Below are 17231 nucleotides of genomic sequence, written 5' to 3'. Positions count from 1 at the left end.
GATTCCTTACCAAACAACCTCACTCTGCTCCCCTGACCTCTCCCCATAGTGGGCACCACTGGATCTCACTCTTCTCCTGGGTGGGGCATCTCAGTGGGAACCGGGGGAAGGGCCCTCCCCTTGAGAGGGTGGCCCCTTGTGGGCTGGAGATCAGACAGGTTGTCCTGTGGGTGGGTTGTCCTCAGCCTGAGGGCACATTAGAAGGTAAAACTCAAAGGGGATGAGGGTAACTTCATCCAGAAAATGGTAGGTGTGTGGGATGAGCTGCCAGAAGGGGTGGTGAAGGGCTACAATGACAGTGTTAGACAGATGGACGGGTACATTCAGAGGGAAGGTGATGAGGGATGTGGGCAAACATAGGCAATGGGACCAGTGTAGATATTCACCATAGTCAGCACAGGAGAGATGGGACAAAGGGGCTAATTCTGAATCCAGACCCACCGACCTGACCTAGGTACACCCACTCCTCTCTGCCCAGAGTCATTGTGCTGTGTACCTGTGTATATTTTGTGTTCCTGGGCAATATCAGAGAGGAACTTGGAGATACCCTCTGGTTTGGGCTGAAATCACAAAGCACACAGAAGTTATTATCTACCATATGCACAATTCTATGTACTGTAAACACTCTACGCAACTCAGTACATGGCCCCTGTGTACTGTAAACATTGTACACAGTGCAGTGTGTACTGCAGTGTGTGTAGTGTCTACAGTACACAATACCTTGCACTGTCAACACTGCACACAACACAATGCACGGACCTGTGTTTGGTAAACTCAGCACACAGTGCAGTGCACAGGTGTATTACTGTAAGCATAACCCACAATGCAACACTTGGACCTGTGTACTGTACGAGAAAGACTTCACACAGCATGGTGCTGTTTCTAGTCTGATTATGTCCTTCCTATAAGAGGGTATCCATTTTTTCCACCATGTCTACCTGTGACACCACTTTCAATGAACTATGCACTGTACCCCTAGGTCCCTCTGTTCCATAATACAAGTCCTACACAGCTTTGACTTTCCAAGCTACATCACCTCACACTTACCTGTATTGAAACCCATTTGTCACTGCTGAACCCATTTCCCTATCTGATCAATGCATGTAATCTATGGCAACCATCTGCTCTGTCAACAACACCCCCTAATTTTGTGTCATCTGCAAACTAATTGATCAAGCCTTGTGCATTTGCATCCAAAACACATATAAATAATGAAAAACAAGGGTCCCAACACCAATCCCTCTGGCACATATCTAGTCACCAGGCTCCATTTCAAGAAACTGTCTTCAACCACCTTTCTCTGCTTCCTAACTAGAGTTAATTTTGAATCCATCCAACTAGCTCTCTCTGGATTCCATGAGATCTAACTTACCAGACCAACCAACCATATGCCCTACTTTGTTGAAAGCCTTGTAAAGTCAAAATTGACAACATCCACTGCCTTACCTACATCTACCTTTTGGTTACATTGGACAACACAGATTTTGCTTCCTGAATACTTTTGTGTGTACCTTATGGAATTTGGGCTGCTGATCATGGAAATTATCATGAAATTTCCCCACCACAGACTATTATTTTGAAATCACCCATATTTGTTATTTCAATTCATAATTCCAGACAGAATAACTTATGCAGGCCTCTCAACAGTAGCTGGGATGTGTACCACAGATTACAACAGGAAATAGAAAAGGTGTGTCAAAGGGCAATGTTATGATATTCATGGAAGATTTTAACATGCAGATTGATGTTAAAACCTCCCTTGACTATCATATCAGATTGGTAATGGATCTCAAGAGAGAGAGTTTGTTGAATGCCTATGAGATAGCTTTTTAGAGCAATTTATCGATGTGCCTGCTAGGGGATCAGCTATACTGGATTGGGTGTTATGTAATGAACTGGAGGTGATTAAGGAGCTTAAGGTAAAAGAGCCTTTAGGAGCCAGTGATCACAATATGATTGAGTTGAATTTGAAATTTGATAGGGTGAAAATAAATTCTGACATAGCAGTATTTCAGTGGAGTAAAGGAAATTACAGTGGTATGAGAGAGGAGTTGGCCAAAGTAAATTGGAAGGAGCTTCTGGCAGGGATGACAGCAGAACAGCAATGGCGAGACTTACTGGGAAAATGAGAAACGTGCAGGACAGATGTATTCCAAAAGTGAAGAAATACTCAAATGGCAAAATAGTACAGCCATGGCTGACAAGGGAAGTCAAAGCTAATGTAAAAACAAAAGAGAGGGCATACAACAAAGCACAAATTAGTGAGGTTTGGGAAACTTTTAAAAGCCTACAAAGCAACTGAAAGAATCGTTAGAAGGGAAAAGATGAAATATGAAATCAAGCTAGCAAACAGTATCAAAGTGGATAGTAAGCTTTTTCAAATGTGTAAAAAAAAGAGATAAGGGTGGATATAGGATAACTAGAAAATGAGGCCCAAGAAATAATAACAGGGATCAAGGAGATAGACACTGTGGAAGACACTGACAGTGTGCCAGATGTTGTAGTGTGTGAAGGGAGAGAAGTGAGTGCAGTTACTTTACAAGAGACAAGGTGCTCAAAAAGCTGAAAACTGTGGGGACATAAGTCACCTGGACCAGATGAACTGTACCCCAGGGTTCTGAAAGAGACAGCGTTAGAGATATTGGAGGCATTAGCAAAGATCTTTCAAAAATCATTGGACTCTGGCAAATGTCAGTCCACTCTTTAAGAAAGGATGAAGGCAACAGAAAGGAAATTATAGACCTGTTAACCTGACCTCAGTGGAGTCAGTTGTTAAGGATGAGGTTATGGACTACTTGGTGACATAGGACAAGATAGGACAAACATAGAAAACCTACAGCACAATACAGGCCCTTTGGCTCACAAAGCTGTGCCAAACATGTCCTTACCTTAGAAATTACCTAGGGTTACCCATAGCCCTCTATCCAGGAGTCTCTTAAAAGACCCTATCTTATCTGTCTCCACCACCATCATCAGCAGCCCATTCTCACCACTCACCACTCTCTGTGTAAAAAACTTACCCCTAACATCTCCTCTGTACCTACTTCCAAGCACCTTAAAACTGTGCCCTCTCATGCTAGCCATTTCAGCTCTGGGAAAAAGCCTCTGACTATCCACATGATCAATGCCTCTCATCATCTTATACACCTCTATCAGGTCACCTCTCATCTTCCATCGCTCCAAGGAGAAAAGGCCGAATTCACTCAACCTATTCTCATAAGGCATGCTCCCCAATCCAGAAAACATCCTTGTAAATCTCTTCTGCACCCTTTCTATGGTTTCCACATTCTTCCTGTAGTGAGGTGACCAGAACTGAGCACAGTACTTCAAGTGGGGTCTGTCCAGGGTCGAATAAAGCTGTAATGTTACCTCTTGGCTCCTAAACTTAATCCCATGATTGATGAAGGCCAATACACCGTATGCCTTCTTAACCACAGAGTCAACCTGCTCAGCAGCTTTGAGTGTCCTATGGACTCGGACCACAAGATCCTTCTGATCCTTCACACTGCCAAGAGTCTTACCATTAATACTATATTCTGCCATTATATTTGACCTACCAAAATGAACCACTTCACACTTATCTGGGTTGAACTCCATCTGCAGTATAAGAGCAAGGATGTAATATTGAGGCTTTATAAGGTATTGGTGAGACTTCACTTGGAATTTGTGAGTGGTTTGGGGCTCATTATCTTAGAAAGGATGTGCTGATATTGGAGAGAGTTCAAAGGAGGTTAAAAAAAATGATTCCGAGATTGAAAGACTTGTCATATGAGGAGTGTTTCATGGCTCTGAGCTTCTACTCATTGGAATTCAAAACAATGAGGGGTGACCTCATTGAAACCCATTGAATGTTGAAAGGCCTCAATAGAGTGGATGTGGAGAGGATTTTTTTTATGGAGTCTAAGACCAGAGGACATAGCGTCAAAATAGAGGGGCATCCTTTTGAACAGAGGTGAGGAGGAATTTCTTGAGCCAGAACGTGGAGAATCTGTGGAAATTGTTTCCACAGGCACCTGTAGAGACCAAGTCATTGGATATATTTAAGGCAGAGGTTGATAGATTCTTGACTAGTCAAGGCATGAAGGGATACGGTGAGAAGGCAGGAGATTGGGGCTGAGAGGAAAATTGGATCAGCCATGATGAAATGGTGGGGCAGACTCAATGGGCCAATTGGTCTAATTCTGCTCCTATATCTTATGGTCTCAAATCAGAATCAGGGTTATTAACACTAACATGGGTCACGAAACTTGTTATTTAGTGTCAGCAGTTCAATGTAGTTGTATGCCCTGATGCCCTGCGTACAGGCCATGACACAGTCCTGTACACTGTGTGCTGAGTGGAGGATACAGCATTCAACATGTGAACACAGCCTCACCTCTGCACTCTTCTTCTCCTGAGGCACTGTCTCCTTCTTGGAACGTTTATTTGCTGCCTGACGTTCCTTCTCCTCAGCTTCTGCTGCCATTTCAGCCAATAACTGCAACAGCAATTCCAGATGTTAGCAGAGTCAACACACATCTGTCTTCCTATTCCTCTCACGGCCCCAGTAACTCAGACTGAATCTGACCCCAAACCAACCCTGATCCCAGCCCCAGTCCCAATCCCAGGCGCAACCCTAAACCGTAGCTTCTACAACTGCTACACGCACACAGACAAACACACGCACACCCCAGTAATGTCAGGACAATGAGTAGAGAAGTTGGAACTTGCTGTTGCAGTTGCATAAGTCATTGGTGAGGCTGTATTTGAAGCACGGTTTTAATCACACAGTTATAGGCAAAAAAGTGGTTAAACTGGAAAGAGCGCCGAGAAGATTTATGAGGACATTGACTGGACGAGAGGGTCTGTGCTCTAGAGAGAGATTGGCCAGGCTATGTCTTCATTCCCTGGAATGTAGGAGAATGAGGAGCAAACTTATTGCCATTATGACATTATGAGGGGCATAGGAAAAGGTGGATAGTAATGATCTTTTCCTCAGGGTAGGGAAGTCTAAAACTTGGGCCATTGATTTTAGGTAAAAGGAGGCAGATTTAAAAGGGATCTGAGGGGCTCCTTTTCACACAGAGGGTGGTGAGTATATGGGATGAACAGTCAGCGGAAGTGGTTGAGGCAGGTACAATATATCGCTTAGGAAGCTCTTGGATGGGTACATGGAGGGACAAGGCTTGAACGGATATGACCCTAGCACAGGAAATTGAGATTAGCTCGGTGGGTGTTTTGGTTGGGGCGGAATGTGTTCTATTCACATTGACTCTATGGTTCTAATGCAACCACACATTGACCACCCACCCCCCCACACTCCCCCTGATGCCCATTCCTGGCTCAGACAGGACCTGCTCTGGTGTGTTCTCGGTGAAGATGATCTCTGAGCCACCTTGTTCCACACTGGGAAAATCAGGGAATTTGCCGGTGGAATTACTGTGGGAAAAACAGAGAGCAGTGTGAGGGGCTGGAAGGAGAGAGGTGTGGGAGGGGGGAGGGTGAGGGAGGGGATGATGGGGAGGGGCAGAAGATTAAACCCACCCACTCCCACCTAACCCAACCACTGCCCCAGGGGGAGAAGCAGAATGGTGAGCCCTAGAGTGGGAGTGGAACTCTACTTCCCCTCTCCCCAAATCCATCTTTTTTTTAACAAACAAAAAAAAACAGCACATCCACAAAAACCACGACCATAACAAAATCAAATTAAATATTGAGCATCAAAAGGGAGAATAATATAAAGGCAAAAGTAAACATGTGCACCGCACCAAAAAAACTTCACTCCTCACCCCATAAGAAAGTCCAACACAATGCCCCATATCCTTTCAAAGATGTTTCCTCTGTCCTCATTACATAGTCTCAGTCTCTCCAAATGTAAAGTATTTGCCAGTTCTCTCAGCCACAGATTGTACATAGGCACAGAGTCCATTTTCCACATTTGCAGGATTAACTTCTTAGCAATCACCATTCCAAACAATACAGCCATTTTTTCATACTTATTAGCTGATGATAGGGAGCTTGTTGCTCCAAGGATGGCTATGAGTGGGCCTGGTTTCCACTGCTTCCCATAAGCCTCAGAGAAACAGAGAACAGTACTTTTCCAGTATGCGTAAAGCTTACAACATGACCAGAATGAATGTGACAAGTTACATTTGTGCAGTTACAAGCAGTTTACAATATCCCTACCTCTAGTTTTTTTTAGATATTTACAAATTTGAGATTATGTTAGGAAATATATACCTAATTTCAAAGTTTTAGACAAACATGAGTCCCTGTCGGCAATAAATAAATTTGATCTGGTTACTCGTAGGGCCTTATCCTATTTTTATCAGATCCTACATAATGGAGCTCAGGTGAACACTGCAGATCTTAAATAGGCATGGGTGGATGAATTGGGTATAGAACTGACAGAAGAGGTCTGGGATGAGTGTTTAAAGAGTTTACATGATTGTTCGGTCAACGTCAGACACAGACTTAAACAGTTTAAAACAACACATAGACTCCATTATTCCAAAGAAAAGTTGCACAGCTTCTATCCTGATGTTTCACCAGTTTGTAATAGATGTAAACCCAAATCCATCTTAATGAAGTTGATCTGCTGCTGGCACCCACACCTGCATTGTGACCAGACCTCAGCAAACCATCGCCCCTCCCTCCAGGCCTTCACCCATCTCCTTCCTCCCTCTCTCAAGGCCCTCACCCATCTCCTTCCTCCCTCCAACCCCTGGTCCTTTACCCATCCCCTTCCTCCCTCCCTCAAGGCCCTCACTCATCTCCTTCCTCCCTCTAACTCCAGGCCCCTCACCCATCCCTTTTCTCCTCCAACCCCAGGCCCCTAACCCATCCCTTTTCTCCTCCAACCCCAGACCCCTCACCATTCCCTTTTCCCCCTCCAACCTCAGGTGCCTCACCCATCCCTTTTCTCCTCCAACCCCAGACCCCTCACCCATCCCTTTTCCCCCTCCAACCCCAGACCCCTCACCCATCCCTTTTCCCCCTCCAACCCCAGGCCCCTCACCCATCCCTTTTCTCCTCCAACCCCAGACCCCTCACCCATCCCTTTTCCCCCTCCAATCTCAGGTGCCTCACCCATCCCTTTTCCCCCTCCAACCTCAGGTGCCTCACCCATCCCCTTCCAACCTACAATACCAGGCCCCTCACTATTCCCCTTCCTTCAACCCCAGGCCCCTCGCCCATCCCTTTTCTCCTACTCCTATTAATCTGTCACACATTTTCTTCCCTTCTACACTTGGTCTCTCACCCATTTCCTTCTTCCCTCTTTCCACTCCTGGTCCCACACTCATCTCCTCCCCCTCCTTACCCCTTCCATGCAGAAATCCACTCAGAGTTTCTCCTGACCAGTAGAAATGTCAGCCCCATCCTCCAAGGTGGAACTTCACCATCTCCACCCTCCCTCTTTGTCCCCCCTTATCCTATGACATGCTGCCTGGCTCTGGGGATTTCCCATGGTGTGGAGGTGGAGTCCCGATGAAAGAGAGTGGGCTCACCAGCACTCAATGAACCATTTGCGGATCTGGTCCTTGAGGGTCTCCTTCATGTTGGGACCCTCCGTGTCCATCACCAGCTGCTTGATGCGGTCTTGGTCTCTGACGAACTCTACCCAGTGCCGCTGCTGTAACTCATGCATCCTTTCTGCAGCCTCCTCCGCTGCCACCGAGGCAGCTCCCGGCTCCTCTGTGTCCACACTGGGGACCTGTAAACACACACATGGCTTAAAACAGGTCCTCACCTTCCAGCCTCAGCCCCTTGCTGCATGAGACCCCTCACACCACTGATCTGGTCCACCTGGGGACCTGCAGCCACACACAAGAAGTAAAACAGGCCCTTGCCTCCCACTTCCACCCCACACCCCTGAGTCTGCCCCAGCAGATCCCAGCATGTGGATGGGTGGGAGAACTGGAGGCATTCTGAGAACAGGAGGGGGTAACATCAGAGATCCCACACTGTATCCACTTCAATTCTCCCTGTCACTCTGTCTGTAGAGGGCAGTGGGGAGAGGATTGAGGATGGTTCCGGGGGTGGGTGTAATGTGTGAAGCTCAGTGTGACGTTCCTGAGGGGGAGAATGGGAAACACGGATGAGGCAGATTTACAGTGTCCTCTCATCTGGGGGGAGGAATGACAGATATGACCTGCAGATCTCAAGATTCTTCCCCCCACCCCACACTGACACTGTCTGACCCTCTGAGCTCCAGCAGGTGGCGCCTCTGGGTCTCCCCTGGGGGTAGGGGTCTCTTTCTTCCTCTCTGAGGGTGGTCCCTCTGGAATTCTGTGGGGCTGTGGGGATCCATGGATGCCAATGGACTAGTGGGGGGAGGAAGGTGTGGAGCAGAGAAGGAATGGAACTGAAACTGAAGTCAGAGCAACCATCATCTCCTCAGCACACAGTAGTGAGAGGGGGTGAGCAACTCCTTCCTGTTGCCTGTTCACTCTCTCCAAACCAGGGGTCACCCTCTTCTCCATCCCTCTCCAGGAGTGAACTCCTCTCTCCCAGGGTCACCCTGTTCCTCCTCTCCCTCCCAGGAGTTACCCTTCTCTCCCTACCAAGTGTCACCCTTGCCAACCTTCCTGGAAATGATTCTCTTCCCTCCCAACGGTCAGTTTCATCCTTGCCAGCAGTGATAACCCCCTCTCTCCTTCTCTCCCACCTCTCCAGGACTGACCCTTTCCTCCCTCCCAGGGGTGACTATCCCACTATCACTTCCCTCCATCCAGAGGAGTGATACTCCTTTCTAGGGGTCATTCCTTCCCTCCATCCCTCTCAGGAGACCTCTCTCTCCCAGGCATCATCCCACCCTGCTACCTTGGTATACTGTGTGGAGGGGCTGGAAGGGAGGATAGGCAGTGGGAGGTGCGTAACTGCAATCAGTTGGCTGGGCTGGAGTTTGTCTATTTTAATACAAGAAGTATCAGGAACAAGGGCGATGAACTTAGAGTACGGATCAGTACATGGAACTATGATGCTGTGACCATTACAGAGTCTTGGCTGTTACAAGGACAGTAATGGCTGCAGGATGTTCTGGGGTTTAGATATTTCAAAAGAGACAAGGAAAGAGGTGAAAGAGGTTGGGAAGTGGCATTGCTTATCAGGTGTAGAAAGAGAAGATGTCCTGGAGGGATTTTCTTCTGAGTCTGTGTGGGTGGAAGTCAGTAAAAGGAAGGGAGCAATCACTCTACTGCCAGCATTCATCGATAAAGACACATTTTTGAAATATACAGAAATAACAGAGTTGTTGCCATGTGTGACTTCAGCTTCCCTGATACTGATTGCCCCCTCCTTAGTACAAAAAATGGCACAGAATGTGTTAGGTGTGTCCAGGAAGAATTCATAATATAACATGCAGACAGGCTGATTGGAGGAGAGGCTATACTGGATCTAGTACCAGGCAATGAACCTGGTCAGATGTCAGATCTCTCAGTGTGTCAGCATTTTGGAAACAGTGACCACAACTTCCTGACCTTTGTCATACCCTTGGACAGAGATAGGAGCTGATGGCATGAGAAAGTATTTAATTGGGGGAGGGTATAATAGAATTATCATTCATGCTGTAGCAGGTTTGACTTAGTTCAACTTTAAACTAAGTTGGCAAGGGTTTGGGAACTGGAGTGATAGGGCTGAGGAGGGGCAGCTGATAAAGTCAATGCAGTGTGTAGTGAGACTGTGAGGAAGGACAGGGCAAAATTGCAGTCAGTGGGATGAGCTGCAGTGTAACATGGCAAAATCGAAAAGGGTGATGAATGTATGTGTTATACTTAAATACACAAAGTATACAAAATAAGATAGATGATCATGTAGCACAGTTAAAGATCGACAGGTATGATATGGGCATCACTGAGATGTAGCTGAAAGAAGATCATAGTTGAGAGCTTAACATCCAAGGATACACCTTGTATCAAAAGGCAGGTAGGTAGGCAGAGGGGGTGGTGCGGCTATGTTGGTAAAATAATAAATGAAATCCTGAGAACGAGCTGGCATTGGATTGTAAGGTGTAGAATCGTTGTGGGTAGAGTAAAGAAACTGCAAGGGTGAAAAGACCCTGATGGGAGCTATATACAGGTCCCCGAACAGCAGCCAGGATGTAGGGTATAAATTTCAACAGGAAATAGAAAAGGCAGGTAATAAGGGCAATGTTATGATAATCATTGGGGATTTCAATATGCAAATATATTGGAAAAATCAGGTTGGTACTGGATCCCAAGAGAGAGTATTTGTAGAATACCTACGAGATGGCTTTTTAAAGCAGCTTGTGGTTGAGCCCATCAGGGGAAAGGCAATACTGGATTGGATTTGATTAGGGACCTTAAGGTAGGGGAACCCTTGGGAGACACTGATCATAATGATAGAATTCACCCAGCAGTTTGACAGGGAGAAAATAAAGTCAGATGTATCAGTATTAGTATGGAGTAATGGGAATTGCAGAGGTATGAGTGAGTAGCTGGCCAAGGCTGATTCGAAGGGGATACTAGCAGGGATGACGGCAGAACAACAAAGGCTGGAATTTCTGGGGGCAATTCAGAAGGTGCAAGATACATCCCAAAGATGAAAAAGTATTCTAAAGAGAGAGTAAGGCAACAGTGGCTGACAAGGGAAGTCAATGACAGCATAAAAGCACAAGAGAGGACATATAATATAGCAAAAATTAGTGGGAAGTTAGAGGACTTTGGAGGTTTTTACAACAGAAGGCAACTTAAAAAAACCATAAGGAGAGAACAGATGAAATACGAAGGCAAGCCAGCCAATAATATAAAAGAAAGTTTTTTTAGAAAAGAGGCAAGAGTGGATTTGGAAAATGACACTGGAAAGGTACTAATGGGGCCAAAGAAATAGTGGACATACGTAATAAGTATTTTGCACCAGTTTTCACTGTGGAAAACACAAGTAGTATGCCAGAAATTCGAGAGTGTCAGTGGGGCAGAAGTGAGTGAAGTTGCTATTACTAAGAAGAAGGTGCTTGGAAACTGAAAGGTCTGAAGGTAGATAAGTCACCTGGACCAGATGGACTACACCCCAGGGTTCTGAAAGAGGGAGCTGAATAGAACAGTGGAAGCATTAGTAATGATCTTTCAAGTATCGTTAAATTCTGGAATGGTTCCTGAGGACTGGAAAATTGCAAATATCACTCCACTATTTAAAAGGGGAGACGGAAGAAAGGAAATTATAGGTCAGTTAACCTGACTTCTGTGGTTAGGAAGATGTTGGAGTCCTTTGTTAAGGGTAAGGTTTCAGGGTACTTGGAGGCACATGATAAAATAGGTCAAAGTCAGCATGGTTACCTTAAGGGGAGATCTTGCCTGACAAATCTGTTGGAATTCCTTGAGGAAATAACAGGCAGGATAGACAAGGGAGAATCAGTTGATGTTGAGTACTTGGATTTTCAGAAGGCGTGATGAACCTGTTGGAATTCTTTGAGGAGATTATGAGTAGGATAGATAAAGGTGATATAGTGGATGTTGTATATTTGGACTTTTAGAAGGCCTTTGACAAGGTGCCACACATGAGGTTGCTTAACAAGATAAAAGCCCATGATATTACAAGAAAGATACTAGCATGGATAGAAGATTAGCTGACATCAGCAGGCAAAGAATGGAAATAAAAGGAGCCTATTTTGGTTGGCTGCTGGTGACGTTGGGTTTTGCAGGGTTCAGTATTGTGACTGTTTCTTTTCACATCATCCGTCAACAATTTTGGTGATGGAATTAATGACTTTGTGGCCAAGTTTGCAGATGGTACAAAAATACATGGAGGGGCAGGTAGTGTTGAGGATGCAGGGAGTCTGCAGAAGGACTTGGACAGATTATGAAACTGGGCGAAGAAGTGGCAGATGGAATATAGTGTAGGGAAGTGTATGGTCATGCAATTTGGTGGAAGGGAGAAAGGCATGGATTATTTTCTAAATGGGGATAAAATTCAAAAATCAGTGGTACAAAGGGACTTGGGAGACCCCGTGCAGGATTCCCTATGTGTTAACTTACAGGTTAAGTTGGTGATAAGGAAGGCAAATGCAATGTTAGCATTCATTTCAAGAGGACTAGAACATAAGAACAATGATGTGATGCCGAGGCTTTATAAGGTATTGGTCAGACTGCACTGGGAGTATTGTGAGCAGTTAGAACCATAGAACATTACAGCACAGAAACAGGCCTTTTGGCCCTTCTTGATTGTGCCGAACCATTTTTCTGCCTAGTCCCACTGACCTGGACCATATCGCTCCATACACCTCTCATCCATGTACCTCTCCAAGGAGGGCCTCTTAATTAACAGATGTGCTAGCATTGGAGAGGGTCCAGAGGAGGTTCATGAGAATGATCACAGGAATGAAAGGGTTAATGTGTGAGGAGTGTTTGATAGCTCTGGGCTTGTACTGGCTGGGGTTAGAAGAATGGTGGGGGGGGGGGGAGTTCATTGAAACCTATTGAATATTACAAGGAATAGTCAGTGGAAGTGGAGAGAATGTTTCTTATAGTCGGTTAGTCTAGGACCAGAGAGCACAGCTTCAGAATAGACGGATGCCCATTTAGAACAGAGATGAGAAGGAATTTCTTCAGCCAGAGGGTGTTGAATTTATGGAATTTATTGCTATGGACTGCTGTGGAGGCCAAGTCATTTGAGTATATTTAAAGCAGAAGTTGATAGGTTCTTTGTTGATCAGGATGTCAAAGGTTTCAGGGAGAAGGCAGGAGAATGGGGCTGAGAGGGATAATAAATCAGCTGTGATGGAATGGCAGAGAAGGTTTGATTGGCCAAGTGGCCTAATTCTGCTGCTATGTCTTAGGATCTTATGGTGAATTGGGAATGGGTGTACTCAAGAAAATTCACAACAGAAAAGTGGAGGTTGTTTGGGGAGCATTTTACAGGGGTTCTGTATAGGTTTGATTCATTGATGCGGGGAAAGGATGGTGGGGTGAAGGAACCATGGTTGACAAGAGACGTGGAACATCTAGTCAAGAGGAAGAGCGATATGAGAAGGCCTTGGCAAGTAGGATTAGGGAAAACCCCAAGGTGTTCTAGACATACATGAAGAAAAGGTGGATGACTAGAATTAAGGTAGGACCAATCAGGGATAAAAGAGGAAATGTTCCTGGAGTCGGAGGAGGTGGTAGTGGTGGAGGTGGGGTCCTTAATGAATACTTTGCTTCAGTATTCACCATTGAGAGGGACTTTGAAAAATGTGGTCAGCTTAGAACACACTGATATACTGGAATATGTCGACGTTAAGAAAGGATATGCTGGAAATTCTGAAAAATGTTAAGATATATAGATATGTAAGATAGATAGGAAGTGAGTCAAGAGGTTGCTACACCCTTGACGATGATCTTTGTGTCTGCACTGTCCATAGGAGTAGTGGCAGAAGATAAGAGGGTGGCAAATGTTATTCCTTTGTTCAATAAGGATATTGTAATAGTGATAACCCTAGGAATTATAGGCCAGTGAGTCTTACATCAGTGGTGGCAAACAAGTTAGTCAGTCAGAGATACAGCACAGTATCAGGCCCTTCTGGCCCAGTGAGCCTGCACTACTCAATACAGACAACAGTGGAACTGAACCCAGATTTCTGGCACTGAAATAACCATATAACAATTACAGCACGTAAACAGGCTATCTCAGCCCTTCTAGTCAGTGCCGAACGCTTACTGTCACCTAGTCCCACTGGCCCGCACTCAGCCCATAACCCTCCATTCCTTTCCTGTCCATATACCTATCCAATTTTACTTTAAATGACAATACTGAACCTGCCCCTACCACTTCTACTGGAAGCTCATTCCACACAGCTACCACTCTGAGTAAAGAAATTTCCCCTCATGTTACCCTTAAACTTTTGCCCCCTAGGTCTCAAATCATGTCCTCTTGTTTGAATCTCCCTTACTCTCAATGGAAAAAGCCTATCCACATCAACTCTATCTATCCTTCTCATAATTTAAAATACCTCTATCAAGTCCCCCCTCAACCTTCTACGGTCCAAAGAATAAAGACCTAACTTGTTCAATCTTTCCATGTAACTTAGGTGCTAAACCCAGGTAACTTTCTAGTAAATCTTCTCTGTACGCTCTCTATTTTGTTGACATCTTTCCTATAATTCGGTGACCAGACCATATTTAGTATTATTAAGGATCCCACCCATCCATCCAGTATCCTCTTTAACTTCCTACCATCAGGCAGAAGACTGTGATACATAAAAACAAGAAGAGTCAGGATGAGAAACAATTTCTTCCCCCAGGCCATTAGGCTTCTGAACTCCTGGCCGCATTGTATTTGAAGTTTCACTGGTTAATCTGTTCTGTACCTTACAATATTTGATATTAATATACTTTAGTTTGTTATTTATGTGTGAGTCATCTGTAGATTTTCTCCTTACCTGCATAAGGTATCGTGTGTGATGTGTTTTACACCTAGTTTGAAGAAACATTGTCTTGTTTCTATATACATTATATATGTTATACACATATATACAAATGTTTGTAGTTAAATGACAATAAACTTGACTTGACTTGTGATGTGTGAAGGAACCTCCAGTGCAATCACATCCTTCCTACAGTGTGGTGACCAAAACTGTGTACAATATTCCAGCTGAGGCCCGAATGATATTTTATAAAGTTGTACTTTAAGCTCTCTGCTCTTGCCCCAGCTAATGAAGGCAAGTTTCCTGTTTCCTTTCTTCACTATCACTGCCATCATGTAGACCAAGGTCTTCCTGTTCCTCAGTGTTCTCTCAGGCCCTACCATTCATGGTCTTTGTTCTACCCTCAAATAGTCCTCCAAAAGAGTATCAGCATTAATTCCATCTGCCCACTTTATCAATGGATCAGAACCAGGATAATCACATCTACACCTGGTGCACCGAGTGGTGGCTCCTCAGAGGATGTATTAAGGAACTGGAGCTGCAGCTCGATGAGCTTCAGCTCATACAGGAGAATGAAGAAGTGATAGTTTGGAGCTACAGGGAGGTAGTCACCCCTAGGTTGCAGGAGGCAGGTTAATGGGCTGACTCAGGAGAAGGAAGGGAAATGGGCAGTCAGTGCAGTGCATCACTGTGGCCAATTCCCTCAATAAAAAGTAATCCACTTTGGATACTGTTCAGGGGGATAACCTACCAGGGCAAGCCACAGTGACTGGGTCTCTGGCACTGAGTCTGGTGCTGTGGATCAGGAGGGAAGAGAGGTGAAGAGGAATGGAGTGAGTGCCATTGCCATTACAAAGGAAAAAGTGCGAGGCAAACTGAAAGGTCTTAAGGTGGTTAAGTCACCAGGACCAGATGGACTACATCCGAGAGTCCTGAAGGAGGTGGCTGAAAAGATACTGGATGCATTGGTCATGATCTTTTAAGAATCATTTGATTCTGGCGTGGTCCCAGAGGACTAGAAAGTTGCAAATGTCACTCTACTTTTAAGAAGGGAAGACAAAAGAGAGGAAATTATAGGTCAGCTAGCCTGACCTCAGTTGTTGGAGTCATTATTAAGGACGAGGTTTTGGGGATACTTGGAGACTAATGATAAAATAAGTCAAAGTCAGCATGGTTTCTGTAAAGGGAAATCTCGCCCGACAAATCTGTTAGAATCCTTCAAGGAAGTAACAAGCAGGGTGGACAAAGGAGGGGCAGTGGATATCATTTACTTAGATTTTCAGAAGGCATTTGATAAGGTGCCTCACATAGAGCTGCTTAACAAGATAAAATCCAATGGTGTTACAGGAAAGATACTGGCATGTAGAAAAAGATGAATGGCTGACAGGCAGGAGGCAGTGAGTGGGAATAAAGAGGGCCTTTCCTGGTTGGTTGGCAATGACTAGTGGTATTCCTCAGGGACCAGTACTTTTGACATTGTTTGTCAATGATTTAGATAGTGGAATTGATGGCTTTGTGGCAAAGTTAGCAGATGATATGAAGATAGGTAGAGGGGTAGGTAGTGCTGAGGAAGCAATGCAATTGCAGCAGGACTTAGACAAATTGAAGGAATGGGCAAAAAAGTGGCAGATGGAATAAAATGTTGGAAAATGTATGATAATGCATTTTGGTAAAAGGAACAAAAGTGCAGACTATTATCTAAACGGGAAGAGTCTATGATTTTTGAAAATTAATAACATGAGAGTCCATGCCAGAGTCTAATGATTTTTGAAAAATCATTGCTAATGCCTCCACAAGCTCTAAAGCTACCTCTTTCAGAACCCTAGGGGGTGCAGTTCATTTGTTCTGTGTGACTTTTGTACCCTTAGGTCTTTCAGCTTTTTGAGCAACTTCTCCCTTTTTAATAGTAACTGCACTCACTTCTCTCCCTTCATACATTACAACATCTAGCACACCACTAGTGTCTTCCACAGTGAAGACCGATGCAATGTACTCATTTAGTTCATCTGCCATCTCCTTGTCCCCCATTATTATTTCTCAGGCCTCATATTCTAGCAGTCCTATATCCACCCTCATCACTCTTTTGTTTTTTACATACTTGAAAAAGTTTTTACTATCCACTTTGATATTGTTTGCTAGCTTGCTTCCATATTTCATCTTATCCCTTCTAATGATTCTTTGAGTTGCTCTCAAAGGTTTTTAAAAGCTTCCCAATCCTCCATCTTCTCAATATTTTTTGCTTTGTTTTATGCCCTCTCTTTTGTTTTTACAATAGCTTTGATTTCCCTTGTCAGCCATGGTTGTACTATTTTGCCATTTGAGTATTTCTTCATTTTTGGAATACATCTGTCCTACACATTCCTCATTTTTCTTAGAAAGTCATGCCATTGCTGATCTGTTGACATCCCTGGTGGCAGCTCCTTCCAATTTACTTTGGCCAATTCCTCTCACGTATCACTGTAATTTCCTCTACTCTACTGAAATACTGCTACATCAGACTTTACTTTCTCCCTATCAAATTTTGAGTTGAACTCAATCATATTGTGATCACTGGCTCCTAAGGACTCTTTTACCTTAAGCTCCCTAAACGCCTCCAGTTCACTGCATAGCACCCAATCCAGTATAGCTGATCCCCTAGAAGGCTCAACGACAAACTGCTCTAAAAAGCTATCCGATAGGCATTCAACAAACTCTCTCTCTTGAGATCCATTACCAACCTGATATGACAGTCATGGGAGATTTAAACATCTCTATTTCCTGTTGTAATCTGTGGTACACCTCCCAGCTACTGTTGGGAGGCCTGCATATAACTGCCATCAGGGTCCTTTTACCCTTGCAGTTTCTTAACTCAACCCACAAGGGTTCAACATCTTCTGATCCTATGTCACATCTT

At 44.5% G+C, this 17231-nt stretch overlaps 2 protein-coding genes across 2 annotated transcripts in view; one reads left to right on the top strand and one right to left on the bottom strand.

The window, feature by feature from the left end:
* LOC140727475 (voltage-gated inwardly rectifying potassium channel KCNH6-like) overlaps window positions 1-17231 on the top strand; it is a 286713-nt gene that overhangs the window by 38403 nt on the left and 231079 nt on the right. The window lies entirely within an intron of this gene.
* Window positions 1-17231, bottom strand: part of LOC140731464 (dynein regulatory complex protein 11-like) — a 182379-nt gene that overhangs the window by 17627 nt on the left and 147521 nt on the right. Inside the window, exons 6-9 of the mRNA XM_073053341.1 lie at window positions 7488-7693; window positions 5334-5418; window positions 4376-4477; window positions 497-560 (exon numbers count right to left, since the gene is read on the bottom strand). Coding sequence (XP_072909442.1) covers window positions 497-560; window positions 4376-4477; window positions 5334-5418; window positions 7488-7693 — 457 coding nt within the window. The remainder of the gene's footprint in view (window positions 1-496; window positions 561-4375; window positions 4478-5333; window positions 5419-7487; window positions 7694-17231) is intronic.

Source organism: Hemitrygon akajei, chromosome 1 (genome assembly GCF_048418815.1).
Source record: "Hemitrygon akajei chromosome 1, sHemAka1.3, whole genome shotgun sequence".
Lineage (NCBI taxonomy): Eukaryota > Metazoa > Chordata > Chondrichthyes > Myliobatiformes > Dasyatidae > Hemitrygon > Hemitrygon akajei.
The sequence above is the reverse complement of the archived record's forward strand: the minus strand, read 5'-3'. Positions and strand labels throughout refer to the sequence as shown.